The sequence below is a fragment of the Poecilia reticulata genome, linkage group LG4, assembly GCF_000633615.1.
Source record: "Poecilia reticulata strain Guanapo linkage group LG4, Guppy_female_1.0+MT, whole genome shotgun sequence".
NCBI lineage: Eukaryota > Metazoa > Chordata > Actinopteri > Cyprinodontiformes > Poeciliidae > Poecilia > Poecilia reticulata.
Genome location: NC_024334.1, coordinates 12,244,310 through 12,267,319, shown reverse-complemented (window position 1 = coordinate 12,267,319; position 23,010 = coordinate 12,244,310). Strand labels below are relative to the sequence as shown.

Sequence of the window (23,010 nt, the reverse complement as noted above, 5' to 3'; positions counted from 1 at the left end):
TGAAAATATTTGAATTGCTTAAATGCATGTTTTTCTTTTTAAAAAATAATCTCATTTAAATAATCATCCACCTTATTCATGTAATGATTTGTGGCAGTTTTGGCCACAAAAATGAACTTTTTATTATCTTAACACTTGACAGACAATAAATCAAACATTCTAATCAATTGACACATTATAGAAATAAATAGAAAAATAAAAACAGTCTTTAAAAGAACATTTATAGGCATTTACAGTGTAGAAATAAAGCTTAAGCAATTATTGGCCTATTTGAAGCACTTCAGTTTTTTTTACACTGAATCAGTTTTTTAAGGAAAATTGTTCCCTAAAAAAATAAAAGCTGATGCACTAATTGAGTATCACACAATCATTTTAGTAATTGTATGTTTTAGTGGCTTAGATCTTTACAGATGTGAAAAATAGGGAAAAAAACAGATGCAAAGGTCTTAAAATTACAAATGAATTCCTAAAAAGTGTAGCATGCATCTAAATCAGCTGTGTTCTGATCCTCCTAAATTTGATTAAGTGACAAGAAATCCTAATAAAAAACATTGAGATTAAAGTGTATTTATTTAATGCATGTATTCTCATACCTTTATCTCACACAGGTGTTCAATATAGAACCAGTTTAACATCTCTAATCAGAACAAAATCTGTTTCTCATTGTTGTTATACCTCTAAAAAGAAAATAAAGTGTATGCTGCATATGTATTGTGCCCCTTTTACTCTGACACCCTTTAAAAAAAAGTTCAACCAATTTATTGCATTAAATACCAAAATAAGTTGAAATCTGTGATTCTAACTTGACAAAATGAAGAAATCATGAATCCTTAAGATTTCCTAGAACAAAGTAGAAACATTTTCTGAATTTAAATAAACACATTAAACAGAAATACATTCAGAGTGTGCACCTAAAGCTGACCTGGATTCAGTTATTTGCATGAAATGTTTCACTCAATGAAAGCAGCAGCAGTGTGAAATGTTTCCCTGCAGGCTGAGAATCCATTCTGGTCCATCTGCTTCTCTCAGGTTCGTCTCCAACTCAAACACCTGGATCTCATATGAGTCTCTCCATCGGCGGCGGCTGCGTGATGCTCCACATCTCCACCCGGGATCCGTCTTTCTCCTGCCGGCTGGGGCTGTAGGTGCCGTGGGTGGCGCGCCGATTCAGAGCGGACACCAACCCGACGGAGGTCAGGATCAGCACCAGAAGCAGGAGGACAGATGCCAGACTGATGGACAGCAAGAGGCTGGAGGTCAAACCCTCAGAGGTCAGCTAGAGGGACAGAGGAGTCGCATGTGACGTATTTAAGTAAGCCATATTTTTTTGGGATGCTCTTACACTCTTTTTTTTTTTTTTTATTCTCCCCTCACACTTTTTCCTCCCCTGACTCCTTCACACTACACCAGGCGCTCCACGCGCGCTGCCAGCGTGCTGATGGATGTGTTTCCCAGCTCAGCAGGTGGGTTGCGACCACCAGGAGCCTGGAGCCGTCGCGGCCTGAAACCTCCCTCCGTCTGCCGCCTCTCACGCAGCTTGGCTGCGACGAGCGCCAGCCCCAGCATCGCCGCTATCGCCAAGCAGACCAGACACGGTGCCAGCACTGCAGCCACCCGCGAGCTGTGTGGAGCACGCGCCGTCTGTGAGGGATCACAAACACACACACACACACACACATACAGCCAAGATGCTGCCTGATGATCCCGTCCTATCAGAACTGGCACCACGATCCATTGTCCCCAAAATAGCTCCCACAAACAAACACCAAAGCCCTTTAAAGCGGGAATAAAAGCGAAGTCTGACTCGCCTGAAATCTGCTCCTAAAAGGCACAGAGCATCTTATTGTGGAACCAGAGACCCTGAAAAAACGAAATGTATTTAATGAAATGAAAAAACGAAATGTCTTTAATTCATTTTCATGCCAGATAAGGAGTAAAAAATAACATTTTCTGAAACATAGTAGTTCTTTGAGTCACGCCCACTAATGCAGCAAAATTGACAAAAAAAAATACTTTTTAAATCGGCGGTATTATGTATTTTCCAGGCACATAGAGCCATTTTATAACAATCAAGTAACCATGCTACTTTCAAAATACTGCATATATCAAATATCCCTTAAAAAAATTACTTTGCAATTTAACACCTTAAAATTTTTGCCTCTGTCTCTTTAAGAAGCTCCTGTTCTTTCAGACTCTCCTTCAGGATGTCATCACAACATTAAGTAACTATGCCTTTAACCGCATTTTTACCAGTCAGAAACACAGCAGATGCGCAGTTCCACCAGATGTTTGCTAATTCCTGCTGGCTAGTCTGAAGGAGTGGAGTGAGGGGAGCTGGGGGGAAGGGTTGCTCTGTGAGGCAGAAACTCAGCTGGAGGCTGCAGCTGGAAGGAGGAGCTTCTGGAAAAGACGGCCATCAGTGGGACCAAGCATTTTGCAAATCTGAATGGTTGCACGGGAGATTCAATAATTTCTCAAACAAGCATGAATGAAACACAGCAACACTCCAGGTATGTTTTTGATGAGGGAACAACTTTATAACATGATGTAAGGCTAAAACAAATAAACGATTTTACATAATACTGGCCCTTTAAATAATATTTCCAGTAACCAATATTTTTTCCCAGAAGGCTGAGCATGGCTCCCTGTTATAAAGTATTCTGTTTGCATTGCAATGTCTATCTTAAAGAATATTTCCATTAAAGTTTTTGTCACAAACGACCATTCTCCACCACATACAAGCAGATTGGCCTCATCATGGCGCGCTCATATATCACAGAGTAGGATGCCGGTCTGCTAAGTCTCAAAGCCATTGCTTTGACAATATTTCTCTGAATTTTGTCGTATTCATAGAATTGAATCGCCTTACAAATCTTCACTGCATGAACTGAAATCGTTACTTTTGCCTCAGGCAGACATGGGTTATGAACCAGTGGCGTTCCACATGGAGCTCTTTTCTCTTTCTTGAGCTGTTTTACATGCTTCTCTCTACCGGAGTTGTAAATAAAAATGACTATTGCGAGCTACAAGCTTGGAAACAACTGAAAAATACACAAAATGATGATTTGTGCCTTTTAAAGCTTTGCAGCACTTTGATCTTTGCAGACAACAAACCACCACATGGAAATGATAAGGTTCTGCAGAGAACACTGGAAAAAAATCTTACCAAGAGTTTTTAGTGCAATTACAAATGCAAATATGTTTGTGTACTTGAACTAACTTACAAATAACGTTTCAGTGAGTTATAGGAGCTTAATATAGATAGACTGGCACATTACTTACAACATGGGAAAAAAATGTCTTGCTAAAAGTGAAATAATTTGCCAGTGGAACTAACATTTTTTTAATTCAATATCAACTTAAAACAAGCTCCTAGATCTTGCTTAAAAGTTACTTGTAAGTTAGTTTTGTTGAATTTCAAGTGTACTAATGTATTTGCAGTAGAAACCAGACCAAAAACACTTTAAAGATTCTGTGTTTTTCTAGTGAAAAACACAAGTCCTGACAGAAATCACCGTGAATTAAGGAAACCAAAGCCTCTAAATGCTGCGGCGGAGTGAATATTAGCTTTTCATTAACCAGCAGTAGGAAACAGAGCAGCACTTACACCAGTGGTTGTGGTTGGTGTCACTGCTGTGACTCTCTGAGCCGCTGCTACAAGGTTACAACAGCGTTAGCAGCTGTAAGTCTCCACAACACTTCAATTCCCCGCTGACAGCATCTTCACAACTAAAAGCTTCTTGCTGAACTTGGCAGGTTACACAAAAATAATCTCAGAAGTCAGCAAACTTTACACTGAGCAATCAACATGGAAACATACTATAATTCTAATTTAAAATACAACCATCCGTATCCCGAGGCAAAAAATAACCCTGGCGTTCATGCTTGACGCCGTAGACATGAGAGTTTCCTTCCCCCTGCTACAAAGTTCTTTGTTGACTCTTGGAAAGTGCTTACCTGTCACTGCAGCACAGTTGGCTGTCAGAGCGAGTGTGACACAAGCGAGCCGGAGCAGCCTGCAGCCAGGACCTGCCATCAGTCACCGAGTGCCTCAGACGCAGACACAGAGATGTCTAACTAACCAGTCTCTGAGGTGCAGAGCGAGGCCACCCTGAAGCCTCTGCAGAGCTGCTCCGCACACAGCAGAGACGGCAGCGATGCTTCCCTGCTGTCAGCACTATCAACCTGCTCTGCGTGTGTGCGTGTGTGTGTGTGTGTGTGTGTGTGTGTGTGTGTGTGTGCCTGCCAGATAAGCTGCCCTCATACGTTCCTGTGAAGCAGACCGAATTTCTGTGAATGCCACCAGCTCTCTGCTGAAACTGCACTTCAGCACCAGATGCTGCTTTTTCCCTTTTTCTCCCCCTCTGTCTCTCTCTCTCTCTTTTTTTTCTTTTTTTGCTGGCAAAGCACATTTCTTCCTCTCCGCTTCTTTTGCTCTCAAAGGATGGCCACATCAGTGCCAACAGTAAAAAACCACATCCCCCGTTTCCTCCCCGCTCTGCTTCCCCACCGTCAGGGCTACCTGTGCCTCCAAAGGACACACAGACGCACACACACACACACACACACCTACACACACACACACACACACACACACACACACATGCCTCAACTTAAAAAAAATATGCTGCAACAACATGATGACGGCTGCAGGTTGAAAGGAGATGGGTGCCACTATTGGTGCACTTTACGCTCAAAAAGTCTGTATAGATTTTGTAAATGTGTGAACTGAGCTAAAGAAGCATTTTCTCTTGCGCTAATCAGGTTTACTAATCAATCAGCCAGATATAGGAACCTTACTGGCTCCGGATTGGTGAATAGCAATTTAAATACTGAACATTTCTCTACCTATTTACTAAATGCACTAAAAGTTTGTCATGAAGCTCATCAACCAACCACAAGCTTCATGAGTTTTCCTTTACTCAATGCATAAACCCAGATAATGTTCTATTTTTTTTCCATTTTCTGTTGGTTTGTGTGTTTCATCACTTCTCACAGATTCTTAATTGGTGTTAGATCTGGACTTTGACTGGGCCATTCTAACACATGAATGTGCATTAATCTAAACCACGTGTCAAACCCGAGGCTCTGGGGCCGAATCCGGCCAGCCATAACTTTTTATGTGGCCCTCCAGACTCCAGAGGAACTCATAAATAGAACAATCAAGATAACAGTCGTGTGCTTAAATGTTATTTCAATCAGTCAAACCAAAGTTTTTTTTTTTTATCTGTATGCTGCCAAACTACATCAATGTAAAAATATGTTCGATATTATCTAATTCTGAGAAATACTAAAGAGTGACGACGGATATTTATTTATTTAAATGTTTTGTTTATGGGTTCTTCCACAAGCGGCCCCTTGAGGCCATCCATGATCTTGATCTGAACCGTTTCACTTTACCTCTGGCTGAATGTTGAGGGTCGTCGTCCTGCAGGAACAAGAACTTCCACTAACAGGTTCTGTTATGATTGTCCCAAAGTTTAGCAACATCCATCTTCGTGTGCGAAAGAAACAAATCCTCACATCCTGTGGTAACTACTTACACTTACTGAGTTACATTTACTTGGAAGAAATAGAAGTATTTTTACTACTCTGTACTTTTTACTTTTACTTGAGTAGTTTTATTATGTAGTATCTCTACTCTTACTCGAGTAAAACTTCTGGATTCTCTACTCATTGAATGGAGAACAAACTCCTTCCAGCCAAAAATTCACCAGACAGACAGACACCTGCAGTTTGTGTTAAAGTTTCATAAGTTTTATATTGAAATAAATTGAAAAATGTTTCTTTTGCCTGTTTTGTTCATTTGTAATTATACTATTTATTATTATTCTGGTCTATAAGATACCAAAATGTCCAAATAACTTTATATTCTTAGACCGTCTGATTATGTAATTTCTAAATATAAAATGATGTTTTGATCTCTCATGTTTTCTCCATTGGTTGTGCAAACTACAAACAGGACTTCTTATGGTGGACCCTTTTTTTCTAATTAAGTCACTCACGCTTGCAATTTTGGCGCTGGATTTATGGGTAAAGACAGGTACACTGCACACTTTTCAGATCATTATTTGTAGAAAAGTGTTGAAAACTATATGTAATTTTTCTTACAATTCCTATTTTGAGTTCTTACACAGAAAATATCAAATGCGCTAAAGTTCGTTGCTGTAACGTCACAGAGAGAAGAGATAAAGTGTTTCCTAACTGTGTGCTGTGCGTGTCGGCAGCGTGCGTCTGAACCCGCGCTATTCTGGGATCAACATCTTGTTAAAACGGATTAACTGTTTATCTTTGATGTCATGGTGTACACCTGAGAACAGTAAACACACACACACACACACACAATGGCTAACAGGAAGAAAATCAATGAGCTGATTTTGGTGTTCATCGCAGATTGTTTTGAAAATGCAGAAAAAATGAGTGAAGACATTAAAAGAGGACAGAAAACAATTTTTCTTGATTTTGTTTTATTAAACAACACAGAAGATGGATAAAGACGGGACACACAGACAGAATATGATTGACGAACATGACGTTACACTCGTACCCTCGTGACGTCCTAAAATTCAAACCACACATGAAATCTACCACGGAAAGCGTCCATGTTTGCTTCGGCGCTGACCACAGCCGCGCAGGAACACTTCTAAACGTACGGCTGAACCAGAGCCGCCGAGAATTTAGTAACTCAAAATATCTTTGGCTCAGACAGAAAGGTTTAGATGCAGAAAACTTCTTCTTTGGTGCAGAACAACACTCAGCAGTCAGTCAGTCACGAGCTGCTCTGAACGCACATCAAGAACAAGCGAGACATCCGGGGCCCTCCAGGAGCTTTTGTAGCTACAGCTCTGTTTTTCAGAGTTCACAAATTCATCCGTACACAGCTTCCAAACCCCAAAGTTCAGACGAGACTGACAGCTTATCAGGTAGTGGGTATCGTATAAATAACTGGGATTTTGTATCATTCCTCAGCTCCCTAAAAATGTGTTTTCTGAACGCAGGGCGTGCTTCTCTTTACATCGTAACTTAAGACGTTTACGTCATTGGACAGGCGGAAAACAGACTGCCAGAAAGTTCAAGGTGATCATTAACAAAGTAAACGACTATTTCTAATTTAAAATCCTCAAATAATGCAACAAATATTCTTTGTCGCTTTTGTTAGTTTCTCTAAGTTACCTCCCTGCTGAAGGTCATTATACAGCTTGACTCCTACAGAACAAGTTATGGTCAGGTTTTTTTGTTTTGTTTTGCTGTAAAACTTCTAGTCGCCAAACCTTCCTGTTCTGTTCAGTAAGTCTGTATTTGCCTCCTTGTTTCTGTTCCCTTTTTATTTACAAGTTTTTAATCAAATTCCACATTCAAAAGTAGAAATTAATTCATTCCTGCTGAGCATCTCAATACTTGAGCCTCCTGTGATGTCATCGACCCAAATACACACAAATCTAAATAATTTGTTTTTTGTTGTTGTTGTTTTTTTTCTTTCCAGTTCTGCCCACCTTTAAAGTTTAGATTTTGTTAAATCCTTTTGCAGAGAACCATACTTCATTCCCAGCCGTGTTTTCATTACAGCTGTACGTTGCTGAAAACCAAATTCACCGCTGCAGCAGCATCTTTAAAGAACTCGGCTCTCGGTGAAGCCTGAACAACAAAAGGAAAAAGTTTTGGACATCTCTGGATCCCTGTAACCTCGCAGGAAGCAAGTTGGGTTTGGCGTTACTTTTTGAAGATTGCAAATCAAACTGAACCAACTGTGCAAACCTTTGATGCATTTCTTTAAAACTTTGCTCATATTTGTCTACTTAATTTCACAACATTCTGATTACTGACACTGACAAACATCAACCAGTGATCCAGCTGCACACAGAGGGCCTGATTCACTAAAGCACTGCTCTCCTTTTGCATCGAATTCACAAAACGTCTGCAACGGAATATTTGCACTGTCAGCAAAAAGCCTCTCTCCTGCAACGATGCAGTCTGGTGTCACGCATGCCTTTAGAGGAAACGGTGCCCACATTTACTGTACTGCATTTTTTTTTAATAATTCATAAGACAAGTGAGGAGAACCTGAAATTCTTGCAAACTAATTTTGTAATTTGTTAAGACATTGCCAGATAAGTGCACAATTTTCTGACAAATTTGATAAATTTAATGTTTAAGGAATACATTCAGAGAGTAGTAAAGAAAAATCAGTTAAGTCAAAATCTGTGAATAAGATTTGATGCCATCTTACATAAAGTAAACATCTTTACTGAGCGACTGCATCCTGACCAAGAACCTGACGAGCATTTTAGCTTTAGTGTCTCTTTAGAGCTACTTGCTTTGTGATTTAGACACTGAAATGGAGGCGCAGAAGAAGCAAGACAGCGTCTGTGAATCAGGACATATGTGCTCATCCTTTCATGGACAAACAAAACAAGTTTCATAAGCACCGACTATAAATAAAGTGCTGCTGATCTGAAAGGCACAGAATCACTCTGCAGTCCCAGAAATCAAACCACAGACGTCCCTAATCTTTCTCGGTGCCAGCCAAAATAAACGTCCATTCTCATCCCAGACATCCCTGACAGTTACTCATTCAAATGCAGGCATTTTCCTAAAGCGTCTCAAAGATCTTCACAGCCCTTCCACACTCACTCACACACAGTCAGTCGTTTGCTCCCCAGTCCACCTCTGGCCCGTCGTCCAGCCTGAGGATGAGGTAGGACAGCAGCTGGAAGAGGTTCTGCCACAGGAGAATCGCCACATAAAAGTAAATGTCGCTTACGTCCGTCTGGCACACGTCTCCAGCGAAGCTCATGTCGCACACGCAGACGAACCTGTTGACCAGGTTTCTGCAGTAGCCGCCGTTCAGACACGGGTTGGATTTGCACTCGTCCACATCCTGCTCGCACCTAAAGACACATGACAACACAAAACAGTGTGTTGTTTTGTGTGTATATGTGTATGTGTATATAAACATAGGTTTATAAATGTGTATATAAACCTATGTTTATATACACATTTTTCTTTATAAATTACACACTAACAGGTATTTAGATGGCAGTAGAAATGTAACTGTGAACAGACACCATATGTGCTTTTTGGTTAAAGTTGCTGGTTTCTACCGACTCCTGACTGGTTCTCAGACGCCACCTGATCTTGTTTTAGTTTTGCTAATTTAGTGACTTAGTTTCTGTTATTCTTTTTCCTCAGTGAGCGACTTTGACTTGGAGACACTCTCTTTCACAACAGAACTTCTCAAATGTGACTGGCAGCAGATATTTACCTGATTCAGCTCATTTATTATGCAAGTAATGGAAAACCACAGGACATTCACACAACCGTTATATCTGAGCTGAAACTTTATGGTTTTACTGTGATTGACTCATTCACTTTCAGATTGATTTATAATTTACATTTTTTTCCCAGTTTCCTGTCACATGTATGTATATTTCCAATTATCTATAAAAAAAAAGAGCCACAGTAATATCTCTAAGGAGAATAGATGAAAAAATAAACATTTCTTTTTTTCATCAAGGTCTTCAAATTACATGGCCAAAGCTTACTTCTCATAAAAAACATAATGAAACACGTGAAAGACTTTCTTTGAGTCATTTCTCAATTTGCTTGGATTAGCAAATTACTAAAGGTGTCCCACAGGGATCTCTCTCAGGGTCTGTTTTGTTAGATGACATTATTATTTTTTTGGGACTCTTCTGTAAGTTTTTAATAAAGTTTTATGCTGCTTCTCGTTTTGCAGAAAGATTTATAAACAGTTATACTGTAATGCAGTGAAAGCTTAGCTTGCTTACTGTCTCTTTAAGACAACATCCTTTGTGTTTCTTCTCTTACAAGTTGATTTTTTTTCTATATCTTTAAATTATGCTTATTTTGCATCTGTTGATCTTGTTGCAGATTTACATGTTCATTATTTGATTTATTGCTTGTAGCTGCATCACTTTTATTATTGTTGTTTTTTTCTGTGTAGAAAATGATCCACACCTTCACAAGACTGCAGGGCAAACCCAGAACTCGCTGAAGGGATCATTTTTACCTTTTGCATGCGGGATGCTGGACCCGATCTCGAATGGTCAGGATGAAAGGAGCGACTCCATCTTACCTGTGTCCAATGAATCCTGCAGGACAGTCGCAGGAGAGCTCCCGGTCAGTGCAGTTCCCTCCATTGAAGCAGGTGTAGTTCCTGATCTCATCACCACACACAGAAACAGGCAGCTTGGGCGTGCTGAGAGGAAAACCAGAGGAGAAACATGTGTTTCCACAGCCTCAGCACATTTTAAACATCAATAAATTTAATGCATTAGAACAATTTTCATGAATAGTCTGAATATTTGAATGTGAAACATTTATCTTAGAAGTGGGGCTTATTACTTGTATGTTTCAGAAACAATAAAACGACACAAATCGTTAGTAAATGACTCTTCCGCTTCTATTTTTGCCATCTGGACAAACAAAGCTGAGTTCAGCTTTAAAATGTAAAATCCTAATCTCATACCAGAATGTATGCATTTTTTTTGTTTGTTTGTTTTAGCATTTCGCGACAGATTCATCTTAGGAATCAGATTGACGACTGAGATGTTAGTAAAGTTGTGATTTTGCACATCAGAAATAAGTCAAACCTATAAATAAAAAACAATATTAAACACATTTTAGAAACTATGATGTTAATCTTTTAAGAAAATGTGAACTATGTAAATGTGTAAATTAGAGATGTGCCGATCAGGTTTTTCAATTCCGATCACCCATGAGGGCCGATCACTGATACCGATCACATAATTATTCTTTTTTTAATCTTAAGCACTATTGGTTATATTATGTGGAAAAAGGAACCATGAATTCACCTTAATTTAGACAAAAACTTGTTTTTAATAACTTTTTCCAAGAAGAAATCTAAACAAAACAGGCATTGTGCAAATTGTACTGCTATCAGTAATGGTATCTTTAACAGACTGATAACATATGAAGGCTCTGAAGAGGCTAAATAATGCAAAGAGCCAAAATAAAACCTCTCAACATTGCCAAAGAAATTCAAGTATAAAACTTAACATTCAAAGGCAAACACAGGTTCCATTACAATAAACAATCCTGAGTTACTGAATGAAAACTTCCTGATAGCATGGCGGCTAGCTGATTACTGCTAGTTCTGAGTGGCTGTTTCTGACTGAGCGGAGTAATTATGCAGAGCAGGGAGGAGATCGATTATTTTTTCAGAGATTATCTGTCTCATGTTAGGACACCAAAAGTTTTCATACGTGTGTAAAATTTATTTTTTAAGTTAGATGCTGCAGCTTTAAACAGAGGTTCGGTGTGAGAGTCACTACCAGGTGGAGCAGAAGCGGCGCTCAGCTGCGGCGCTCAGCTGCGGCGCTGCTACGCGCTACCTGTAGCGCGTAGCAGCGGTTCAATAGCGAGATCAGAACCAGCGTCTTACATCGCAGCTCGAAGATTTAAATAATTTTCCAGGTTATTTGTTTAGCTTTCTGACCGTCATGCTAATCCGGGTGAGTGTTTGTAGCTGTGCGCTGCTTTACCTCCTATCTGATCGTCTTTTTTACTGCAGTGAGCCTCGATGTCGCCAAACTCCGTCATGTATGGCATTGTTTTTATCCCATATTAGATTCGTTGTGTTGATGCATTTTGACCTGCTTCAATTTTCCGCCGCAACACGCAAACGTCCCCATTCACTCAGTGCGTTATAGTTCCACGTCGCTTAGGATTTGTTGCTGCGCGTTTGCGCAGTGTGAAGGAAAGAGGAGACCAGCTGCACAGGCAGGCTGAGAAATGAGATGCAGGTGATCGGTATCGGCAACAAGAGACCGTGATTGCGGATCACTGATCATACACTTTTTCACCGAAATCGGCCGATTATGATCGGTGGCCGATCGATCGGCACACCTCCAGTGTAAATATCAAAATGTTTTCGATACTCAATTTTATTTTTCAATACTTGTTTGGAAAATGCGATTTATAAATGCAAACTCCACACTTTTCAAGACTTTGCAGGACTCCTGCATTTATACCAGAAGCTGCATTATTCTGGATGATTTGTTCGGCCTCCTGCTGTTTCCCAAAAAAAGAAAATAAACTAATCAAAATGAGATTATTGGCCAGCAAACTGTCACATCCAAAGTGCAGGAATCAGCAAGCAAACAATCTCTCTATAACCTTCAGTAGCAACGTGAAAATCAGTCCTCAGTGGATGTAAAAATAGGCACTTATCTCTGAAAAGGTACATTTTTGTTCGGGGAGTCTTCTGCTTGAATGGCTGGGATGTTTTGAACAACAGCTGTCACACATTTGAAAGACTGGTTGGCTCATTTTGACAACAAACATCGTCAGAGGGAGTGTTAATATTTGCTTTTCTTGGCATTTTGTTGCACACAACTCGACAAAAGAACAGGATGCGCCGTGCATGACATGTGAGAGACAAATATCTAACAGGAAACAAACACCTGGGAATGCAGCAGAAATAAATAAAGAAAAACAAAACTCACATTTTTCTGACAACGATGTACCAAGGAAGTTCTTCCACGCGTTCGCTGCAGAGCAACAGAAAGGGGGAAAAAATTGAAAGGAGGAAGAAAGCAGCACAAACAAGCGAGAAAAACAAAGCAAAGTCATTTTGATGAAAACTATACAGCGGAGATGTTCCCAGTAAAGGGAGATCGCTTCACTGGCTGCTTTCTTAGCGAGACACTTGCAAAGATTTTACCCGTGCAAAAGAGGCAAAAAGGCAGGAGGCTGTGTGTTTACGGGATAAATGTTTGGAGGCGTTCCCCCGCTGGTTCTCAGAGGCAAACCGGAGATGACAAGGGAGAGAAACTGGCGCCGAACCAGAGAGACTGAGGCCTTTTCTGGCTGACACTAGAATAGAAACGCGGCTTCTGAGACGCTTAGTGCAACTGTGGTTGAAGTGCTGAACAGAGGCAGAGACATGGAGACATTTACAGTGAAGGATTTTGTTTTTGTGTTGTGGTGCGCTCCCTCGGCTGTGCGATTTTGGAGCATTTATTTGTGTATTTTGTGCTCGCTAAGTAAGGCTTTAGTTCTGTTTTTTACGACACTTTTGGAGCATTGAGAATATCTTAAAAGGGAGAGGTTGTTTGTTATCTGATAATCCACATTTTTCAGCTTTATGCATCCTGGAAAAATAGAGTAGAAACCACATGTTTACATACTCAGTTTTAAGAGACCCGTTACATTTTCTTTAAGAAAAAGGAAATAGTTCTTGTTTTAGGTCAGTTAGTTAACACACAAATAATGTCTGTTTTAAATATTAAATAATGAGCAAGACGTTTTGTAGAGAAATTTTTATTACTTTAACAAAAGTCAGAAGTTGGCATACACTTAGATTACTGTGTCTTTAACCATTTGGGATGATTTCCTGCTTTATAAGCTTAGACTGAATACACTGATGCCCAACATGTATGTTAATACTACAACTCAAATAGTGGTTTTATGTATGTACAATTAAACCATAGCAGAAGAGGAAACAAACCAGAATTTGTTTTAAAAAGACACCCTGTAATAACACTGTTATTACAAATTGGTCAATTTTAAAATTTAATGCTTATTTTAAAAGCTTCTGTAAAATTTGCTCTTTTAGAATTTTAACTAATTTAAAACAGGAAATGTTTAGTCTGACTCAATTTGAGACAGTGGGGAAAAACGTTGTCTCTTTATAAAGTGGAATTTAAAGAGTTTTTCCCTGTATTAGAACGATATGGCTGAAAAATGTTTCCGGATATAAGGGTTTGAAATCGATAATTATTGATTCTTTCTTGTTTAAATATCTGAAATACAACTGGTGGCGTGACATTTCCTGTTTTATCCTAAACTTTTTAGGCACCTTGGCCAAACCTCAACAGGTTGTTGCTAGGTAACCAGAGAGCGAGTGAGTTAGTTGATGCCACCAAACTTGATTAGCGCCATGAGAGGTTCAGTGACTAAAGCCTTTCCTCTGCCTACAACCCCCAGAATGCTGTGCGGTTCTGGATCAGAAATTATTGACTGTTCTAGCAGACATTTTCTTGATTGATATTGTTCACGTGTCTATTGCAATAGATATCGTTATTAACAAATTGTCCTGCCCTTTACTCTGTACACTACTCTGCAAAGACACAAGTCTGACCAAGTGATTTTGGTTTAGTTTTTTGTGCAAATACACTTAAAAAAAGACAAAACTTATAAATAACTCTTCAGCAAGAAATAGGAGTTTAATATGTTAATATTGATGAAAAGGTTCTAGTTCCACTAGCAGATTGTTTCACTTTTAACATGTCTTGTTAAAGTGAAATAATATGCCAGTGCGGTGAGTATTTTTTATCAATATTAGGAAATTATCTACTGAAAACAAGCTCCTACATCTTGCTTAAAAGCTGTGAGCTGATTTTTTTCTCATTTTAAGTGTATTTGACCAAAAACACTTGGTCAGATTTGTGTCTTTGCAGTGTTTTGTCTGCAGAAAAGCACCTGGACTCACCTGCAGAGCGGGCCGGTGTAGTTCTCGGCACAGAGGCAGGCGTATTTATCCGGCCCATGGAGGCAGGTGGCTCCATTAGCACACAGGTGGTTCCTACACACATCCACCTGTTCCTCACAGTCCACACCCGTGTACCCGACCTCACAGGTGCACTCGTAGCTGAGCCCGTTGATGCTACAGTTGCCATGGAGACAGGGGTTCGAAGCGCAGGTGTCTACCAGGACGTTGCAGCGTCTGCCGGCCCAGCCCTCAGCACAAGTGCAGTTGTAGGTGTTGAACAGGTCCTGGCACTGGCCGCTGTTGAGACAGGGGCTGGGCTCGCACACCGAGGCGCCTCTGCAGCCGGGCAGCGCCGGGTTCGGGGACTTTTGGATGAACTGCTCAACCTGCAGGCGTGGGAGGTTCACCTCCGAGGAGCTGAAGTACGGCAGAGCGATGCCGCCCAGCTCCACTGTTCCCAGACAGCCGGCCAGGGACCAGCCAGTGAACGGAGCCAGGCCGCCCAGGTAGACATCCACCCCTTCCCTGAGGAAGTTCAGGTTGCTGCCCTGGCTCCTGGAGAGGCTGGCTTCCTCTATCTCATTATCCAGAACCAAAGTCCAGCGAGACGACTGAGCCCACGGCGCCGTCATGAACAGATGGACGGCGTGCCACTCGCCGTCCGTGATGCTCCTCCTGCTGCTGAGGCTCACCGTCGACACCCTCTCCTCTCTTCTCTCCTCTTGCTCCTCCTCCGAGCCTCTGAGGCGCCCAGAGGAGCTCTGGAGCTCCATGAAGAGGAGGCCGTCCTGAACAGAAACCGTGACGAAGAAGGAACCTTTCTCCGCATGCAGGATGGCTGCGTTACGCTTCCGTGTGCGAAGGTTCAGAGACAGGCTGGTGATGTTTCGGAATATGTGGCCGTTTCCCCGATAGGTCATCACAGTGCTGTCGTTTAGAAAAGTTGCATTGGAGTAACCTGGAGGAATAACAGGGACAATCTGCAGTAAATACAGCAGTTATCAAATCTAAAACTTTCTAGCAGATGCTTTGACTAAAAGTTCCATCTGAAGAAAAATCAACCAGGACCATGACTGTCTGCATTTTTCTCTGTAGATGTTATCTTCAGCCTTCTATCGCCTGAAAACATCTCCAGGATTGGAGGACGAACGTCCCAGCAAGATCTAGAGAAACTCATCCATGTGTTTATCTTTAGTCGTATTGATCACTGCAGCAGTGTTTTCACAGGTCTGGCTAAAAAAATCAATCTGCAGCCGATCCAGAATGCAGCTGTTTGCATTCTCACTAAAACCAGGCAGATGGAGCACATCACAGCCACACGTTGGCCTCTGGGTAAAAATTTAAAACCTCAACAGTCTTTGGCTCCAGCAGGCATCACTTCTCATCAGCCGAGGCTCCAAAGCCTTTTGTACGAAGCAGAAAGTAGTACAAGAGGCTGTGGTTTACCAGTCTAATTCTCTTCTGGCTTAACACAAATGATCAAGTCACAGACCTTTTATTTAACAATGTTATAAAGCTCAAAGTTGCAAGTAGAAAACAAATTGAGTCACTGCTTGTGCCCACAGAGAGCAAAACAAACAGGAGAAGTCAGCGACAGATGAGTTTAAAGCAAACATTTTCATTACCTTGATGGAAGTCGGAGAGTTTCCAGTCAGGTTTGAGTTTCATTTTGCTTTCATCGACATTAAATGATTTAAACTTTCTTAAATCTAGTAGCTTCAACCTAATAAACAACTTTGCCCAATTTTACTACACCAGTTTCAGCAGATAATAAAAATAATCCACTGCAAAAACACAAAATCTTACCAAGAATTTTTGTCAAGTTTCTAATGTAACTGTCTTAGTTCACTTGAAATAGGACACAACTAACTTACAAATAATGTTTCAGCAAGATATAAGAGATTGTCTGAAGTCAATAATTTTTTAATATTGATTTAATAAAAGCACTGGTTCCACTGGCAGATTATTTCAGTTATAACAGCAGATTTTCCTGAGTTATTAGTGAAATAATCTGCCAGTGGAATTACATTTAATCAATATTAAGGAATTATTGATTTGAAACAAGCTACTATCTGCTCCACCGTTAGCCTCCATGTTTACTTCCACAAACACCGAGCACTACTACTTTTTATGGCAGTTGGCAGAACACGGAGAACGCTGACGCTTTTGCGCCCTCTAGTGCGCATGCGGGACACTTTCAGGTCGTTTGCCCGTTCACACTGCAGAATGCATACAGGTCACAATTACTGGCAGTGTGAACGGCCCCTGCAAAAGAATCGGAATTGCCAAAAAATCGGAATCCGATTTTTGGGACGTAATGCGACCTGTATCCGATCTTTTCATTGCAGTGTGAACAGCACAGGTCGGATTCTTTTTCGAATGCGACCCATATCCGATACGTATCCGATTCAAATACGACCTAACGTCCAGGTCGCATTCATCCGAACTGAACGTCACTGATTCTCAACAAATCTCACTATTCTGTGTCCTGATATGCGCAAGAGGGAAGAAAAACAACAATCATGACGGACAATATGAGGATTAAGTTGTTAATATGCTGCTCCGGCAGGACAACAACTTCAAATATGTAAGCTAAGCTCCGCCGTTAGCCTCCATGTTTACTTCCGCAAACACTGAGCTCTTCTTCTTTTTATGGCGGTTGGCAGAACACTGAGAACGCTGACGCTATTGCGCCCTCTACTGCGTATGCGGGACACTTTCAGGTCGGTTCCCCGTTCACACTGCAGAACGCATATAGGTCGCATTTACTGACAGTGTGAACGGCCCCGGCAAAAAAAATCAGAATTGGGTCACTTCAGGGTGCAGTGTGAACACACCCTATCTTGCTGAAAAGTTACTTGTGTGTTAGTATACTTTAAATAGGACAAAGCTAAGATTTTTGCACTATAAACTAGACCTAAAACTCAGAATAAGATCCTGTGATTTTGCAGTGTAAAGATGAAGAAATGAGCGTATCAGTGGAAACGGGTTCCTTAAAAGACAGAGAGTCATCACTAATCCCTTTCAGAAAAGGATCAAGTAGCTTTGGATCAATCCTGCTTTACGGATCAAATACTGAATACCGTGTGGCAAGATTGAGGCCAGAATCTAAATAAAACTGCTGTGACATTCAGCCCCATACAGACAAGTTAAGAATGTAACTGGTAAATCCTAGAACAAGGGAAATAATTAGATAATATGCAGAACATTCACCTTGTATGGGAGTAAAACAACAGAAACATTTTCTGTTTTAGTAAAAAAACACTTATTTCATATTTCATTGTAAGCTATTTCTTCTGTGCGTGTAAATTGGAGTCACTTACATTCGTATCCCTGCTGCAGCATCTTGCACTCTGCAGGTGTGGGGCATGGCGACAGCTCACACCACTTCACCTCGTCACAGCGCCGCCCTGCTGTGCTGCCGGGGCAGGTGCAGGTGAAGTCGTCCCACCCAGAGAAGCAAATGCCCCCATTTAAACACGGATTTCTCTGTGAATGAGAAACAAACATGCGCTGCATTATGACCTGGTAGAACTGTCCTGTAAACCGGCGTGTTTTGGTTTGCTAGAGTTTTGGACTGTTGGTTCAGGTTTTTTTATCATTTACCTTTTATGAAATCGCAGTTTTAGGATATTTATAAATAAATAATTTTGTTTCCTGCCAAAGCTGATGACAACATAAACTCCACTGATATGCAAATGTTGTACGATTCCCAGATTTTGCAAATAAATTCTTCCAGCTGCTTCAACTTTAATAATAAAGAAACTACTCACACATCCTTATATTCCCTCTTTCATAAAGCTTGGCTTTCAATATTACTGTCTTGAGCTACAGACAGAAAGATTTAGGTCATAGTACCGTGCAACCGGCTGTTTTTATGCATTATATTGTTAATAACTTGAACTCTTTTGCTGTATTTTTGTTGGATGTTTCTCTGTGATCTGATGATGCTTCAGCTCTAGATCAGATTAAATGGTTGTTCTACTTCAATTTGAGCTGTTTCAGCAGTTTTCTGCATCAGTTTCAACTTCTGCAATCCACAATGCATCTACTGTATTTCCTCATTACACTGTTTTGGAAACATTTGCTCCTCTAATATTTGTGCTCCACTTTTTAACTCTTTAATTACATCAGCCCCTTTCCCTTTGGTCCTTACATATTTCGTAAAAAACGCTGTACATGTGCACTTTTCAAGTGTTACACAAGATGTAGCTCCAGCTACGGCTATTGGAGTGTTTGCTTACACTGCAGGCGTTGTCTCCAGGGCAGCCCTGAATCACATTTTGTATGTGCTCAAGAGGATGTGATGTCAGCGAAGCGTCCGGCCCAAAGAACTGCAGATTCGTGTCGCCGATCCTCAAATCTTGGATGCAGCCTTTGAAAAATCCACCAAACTCTGAGGTGCTTCTCTTCTCCGCCAGACCTCCAACAAAAACCGCATCGCCTGCGCTCACATCTACAGTCCTTCCCTCCACATCGCCTTGCTTCTGCCCCGCTACATACAGCGACATGCGACCATCCAGAACCTCCACAGTTACAAAGTGGACCTCTCCATCATGAACGGCTCTTTGTGCCTTCACGTTCTCAGAGTTATGGAGACGAACTTTGACCCTGCCACCCTCCAGCCACATGTGCAGGTACGGGCTGCTGCTGTTGGAGAGCAGCAGCAGGAGTCCGTTCGGCCTCCGCGTGCGCAGGAACAGGGAGACGGAGAGGTTCTGACCCAGATCGTCGTTGATGGCGAAGGCCGCAAAACTGTGAGAGTCCTCATTCCCAAAGCGAGCAGAAACATGTTCTGCAAAAAAGGAAGCACATTTTTAGTCTGGAGGACATTTTCATGAATATTATGTGTTTTCACATGATGCACGGACACAAAATAAACTAAAAAGTGTCAGAAAAGTCCAAATGTATTAAAGCTATGAAGAAACAGAGATGTATTTCTATTTCTGCTAATTGAGAAAATAATATTATAGATTTGAATCAGGTTGAAATTGAACTGTTAGCAGTATAACCCTAAACATACAAGCAATGATTATTTGTATTAATCATGATGAATTGATTATTGAAACAATCAAGTCAGCTAATTTAGTAATTGATTAATTGTTAACTGGAGAATACAAGCTCTAAAAAGACCATTGACTGAAAGAACAACACATTCAGAGCAGTGAATAAACCAAAACGTATTTCTTTATTTGTATTTTTAATGTATTTCAAATATTGTTAAATGATAAATCTGCGGAATGTGACTATTTTTATCCAATAAAAATAGTCACTGGATATTTTTATCCAATGACTATTGGATAAAATAGAATAGATTATAGAATTGATTGCTAATAGTAATTGTTATCTGCGGCCGTATTAATATGTCAGAAAGGCCTTTTGAACTCGTGTTTTTTATGTGACCAACTAATGTGACACAATTGTGAAGTAAAAGTAAAAGTTTTCTAAATTAAACTAAAAGTATGGAGTGCATTTGAATTCAGCTCTCCTGATCGGTACTTTCTGAACCATCTGTTGGAGTATTTATCTACCATCTTTGCACGTTTAGAAACAGAGATTATGCATGCTTACACACAGGATTACTTCAGTAACGTTATTGTATTTTATTTAGTGGTACTGAAATAAAGAAGGCTGCACACGAATGCATGCAACAACCATGCAATGAATTTGTGTTGATTCCAATCCTAAAGAATTACACGTAACTTGTGTTTGGAACATGACAAAATGAGTAGATTAGAGTTTCTGCAGAAATATAGGAGTTCAGTCTCAAACAGAGGAAAGTTTACGGTGGCCCTCATTGAAACGTGTTCTGTGTCACCTGTCAGCACTTTCCACTGTGGGTCGGTCATCTCATTAGATAGTGAAACCACGAAGGGAAAAAACAGGCTCAGGCAGGGAGAGCGCGTCACGTAAAACCTTATGTAAGCTTCAAAGCGTCTCCATGTTGATGTGTGAAAATTTGTAGACTTGCAGAAATGTGTTTGTGTCAGCAAACAAAGGATTTGCACTCATAAAGGGAAAAAACTGAGTGCTTTCTATTTTTACACCGAAATTAAAGAACAATCTGAAACATAAATCTAAAATGAGTGCAATTCTCTTTCTGCTGTTTTAAGTTTGTGAAACTATGTTAAAAAATGTGCGACATTTCCTTGCAGGACGTGATTATTTCCTAAATAGGATCCTTTGTATCCTTAATCCGCTACGTTGGATAAGAGGATCTCTGCCCAGGCCTCTTTGTTCTGGCTTTTGATTGGACTTGTCTCTGGCAAATTCTGTTACACAAAAGCAGCTAAGGATGTTATTTAATTACCCATTTATGACATTTGGAGCCTGTGGTGTAACTGTTTTTCCTCCAGTTCTAATTATTCAGGTCTGGAAACTCATATCAGCTTAAAGATAATCTATTATACTTCATTAAACAGGTTAGAGTAGGTCTGTGGGCTACACAAATTATGCTCTTTACATGTTTTGAACAAAATCTTTCTTAGATATTGATACTTTAGCTTGATCAGTTTAGCCTATATTGATCTCCTTTCAGAATGAGCTGTTTGAGGGCCTCCTTCAGTTTAAATCCAAATAAATTGCTGCTGGCCACACCCCCCAACTAAATGTTTACACAAAATGGCTACAAACAGGTGCACAATTACACAATTGTTTAAAAATGTTTGAAAAGCATAAGTGGAACCTTCTGCACAATCAACAAGAATGCAGCAAGTAGTTTCTGGATAGTAAGTGAACCACAAATACGTGTCTTTTCCAGCAGCCATTGTAAAACGGTAAAATCAGCTGACCAAGTGAGCTCACATTGCTAGGTGACAGTGTTGGTCTCTGCTGGGGTTGCTAGGTTACGTTGTAGTGCCCATCGTCTGTGACCTAACATTTAGGAGGTTTTTTAAGCAGCTCATTTTTCAGACACCAAAAAAAATTAACAAATTAGCAAAAACAGCTGAGTGTTTTTTTTTTTTTTTTTTTAGCTCTGTGGTTATTTGTAGAAGGAGTTGAGACCCAAATGTTAGTATAAAAACATGCAAAATATGAATTTTGAATTATAGGTTCCCTTTAAATATTTCACATCTGACAAAAAAAGAAAACAAAAACTAAAAGGTGCATTCATATATAAAGAAGGAGAACAATTTATCTCTTCCTGTTGTGAGCTTACCCTCCTCACAGTCGTGCCCCTCGTAAGGCCTTGTGCACTGGCACTGGTAGCTCTGCCACAGGTTCACACACCGGCCTCCGTTTTGGCACGGCTCGTCCCGGCAGCGGTCCCTGTGGCTGCAGCCGGGCGACACGTTAACCGCAGAGTCGCTCAGCCATTCCTCTGGAACAACGAGCTGCCAGTCTACGAACACATCACGCATGCAGCCGATGAACACGGGCAAACTAACCTGTCTACTGAACGAACTTGGGTTTTTGAGGCTCCCCCCTATAAATGTGTCCTGAGGGGAAGTCTCAAGCTCTGTCAGGTTGGTTTGGACTGGTTTCACCGTGTGGCACGACTGGCTCCCACAGCTTCCAGCGTCATCGAATAATCTAAGGCTCAGGATCTCGTTTGTGAGCACAACCTCCACAGTGTGCCACTGTCCATCCGTGACATTATGTGGAAGCCCCAGACTGTCGATCTCTCCGTCAGATTTCTCGCTCCACAGCATCAGAAACAGCTCACCCCGGTCCAGCCAAAGCTGCAGCACCAGCCCCCCGATGTTCCTCTGGAACAACAATGCAGACGGCAGAACGGTCTTGAAGCTCAGCGTGATGTTGCTGGTCAGGTCAGCGTTCACCAGGGGGTTGTGAAGCAACAGGTAGCCTCTGCGCTCAAAGGAAAACGTGGTCGGGGTGTAGCAGAGCGGTCCGGAGTATCCGGATGTGCAGGAGCAGGTGTAACCGTGAGTCCCGTCCAGCAGGAACGGAGAGCAGGAGCCCCCGTTCTGGCATTCATGACCTTCACAGCCCACTAACTTCATGTCGCAGTTCGGACCTCCGTAGAGAACGCCGTCACGCGCCTGTTTGAGGCAGTGGCAGGTGAAGCCCCCATCGAGGCTCTCACATCGGCCCCCGTTCCGGCAGGGACTGGACTCGCACTGGTTCACCACTTCCTGGCAGTGGGAACCTGTAGACAGAAGACAGAAGGAGAAACTTTCAGAAAAATCTCTACACTGCAAAACCCAAATCTTACCAAGTATTTTTATCTAGTTTCTACTGTAAATATCTTAGTACACTTAAAATAAGACTAAACTAACTTACGGAATCTTTCAGTAAGGTATAAGATACTGTTTTATGTCAATAATTCTTGAATATAGAAAAAAAAGTACTAGTTCCACTGGCAAGTTATTACAAAACCTGTTATCCATGTTATAAGTTTAAAAAAAATCGGCATATGTTCTAATTTATAGTGAAAATCTATATTTAGTCAAGAAACTGGGCCAAAATACTTTTTGCAGAGTAGAACAACAATTGATGTAACTTTGAATTCAGATCAATTCTGCAAATATTCTTGTTGTTACACACACACACACACACACATATATATATAT

The 23,010-nt window shown here is 40.9% G+C and overlaps 1 protein-coding gene and 1 long non-coding RNA gene across 7 annotated transcripts in view; one reads left to right on the top strand and one right to left on the bottom strand.

The window, feature by feature from the left end:
* The window catches only part of crb1 (crumbs cell polarity complex component 1), a 37,467-nt gene that overhangs the window by 5,282 nt on the left and 9,175 nt on the right, over positions 1-23,010 (bottom strand). For 3 of the 6 annotated variants that reach the window (XR_533492.2, XR_001776536.1, XR_001776537.1), the window contains 8 exons: positions 21,636-22,586; positions 18,721-19,271; positions 17,800-17,965; positions 14,477-15,434; positions 12,489-12,533; positions 10,097-10,219; positions 8,762-8,888; positions 923-1,276 (listed from right to left, as the gene is read on the bottom strand). Coding sequence is in view for 3 of the 6 variants with exons in the window: in XM_008406562.2 (XP_008404784.1) it covers positions 1,058-1,276; positions 8,762-8,888; positions 10,097-10,219; positions 12,489-12,533; positions 14,477-15,434; positions 17,800-17,965; positions 18,721-19,271; positions 21,636-22,586 (3,140 nt within the window). In the remaining 3 variants the exon portion in view is untranslated. Of the gene's footprint in view, positions 1-81; positions 1,277-4,950; positions 8,685-8,761; positions 8,889-10,096; positions 10,220-12,488; positions 12,534-14,476; positions 15,435-17,799; positions 17,966-18,720; positions 19,272-21,635; positions 22,587-23,010 lie in introns of those variants that run through there. The other 3 variants (XM_008406562.2, XM_008406563.2, XM_017304384.1) reach the window with 3 other exon arrangements.
* LOC108166240 (uncharacterized) lies at positions 1,237-10,090 on the top strand. Its single transcript, XR_001776538.1, has 3 exons — positions 1,237-1,312; positions 1,411-1,643; positions 9,965-10,090. It is a non-coding gene; the product is annotated as an uncharacterized LOC108166240 (long non-coding RNA).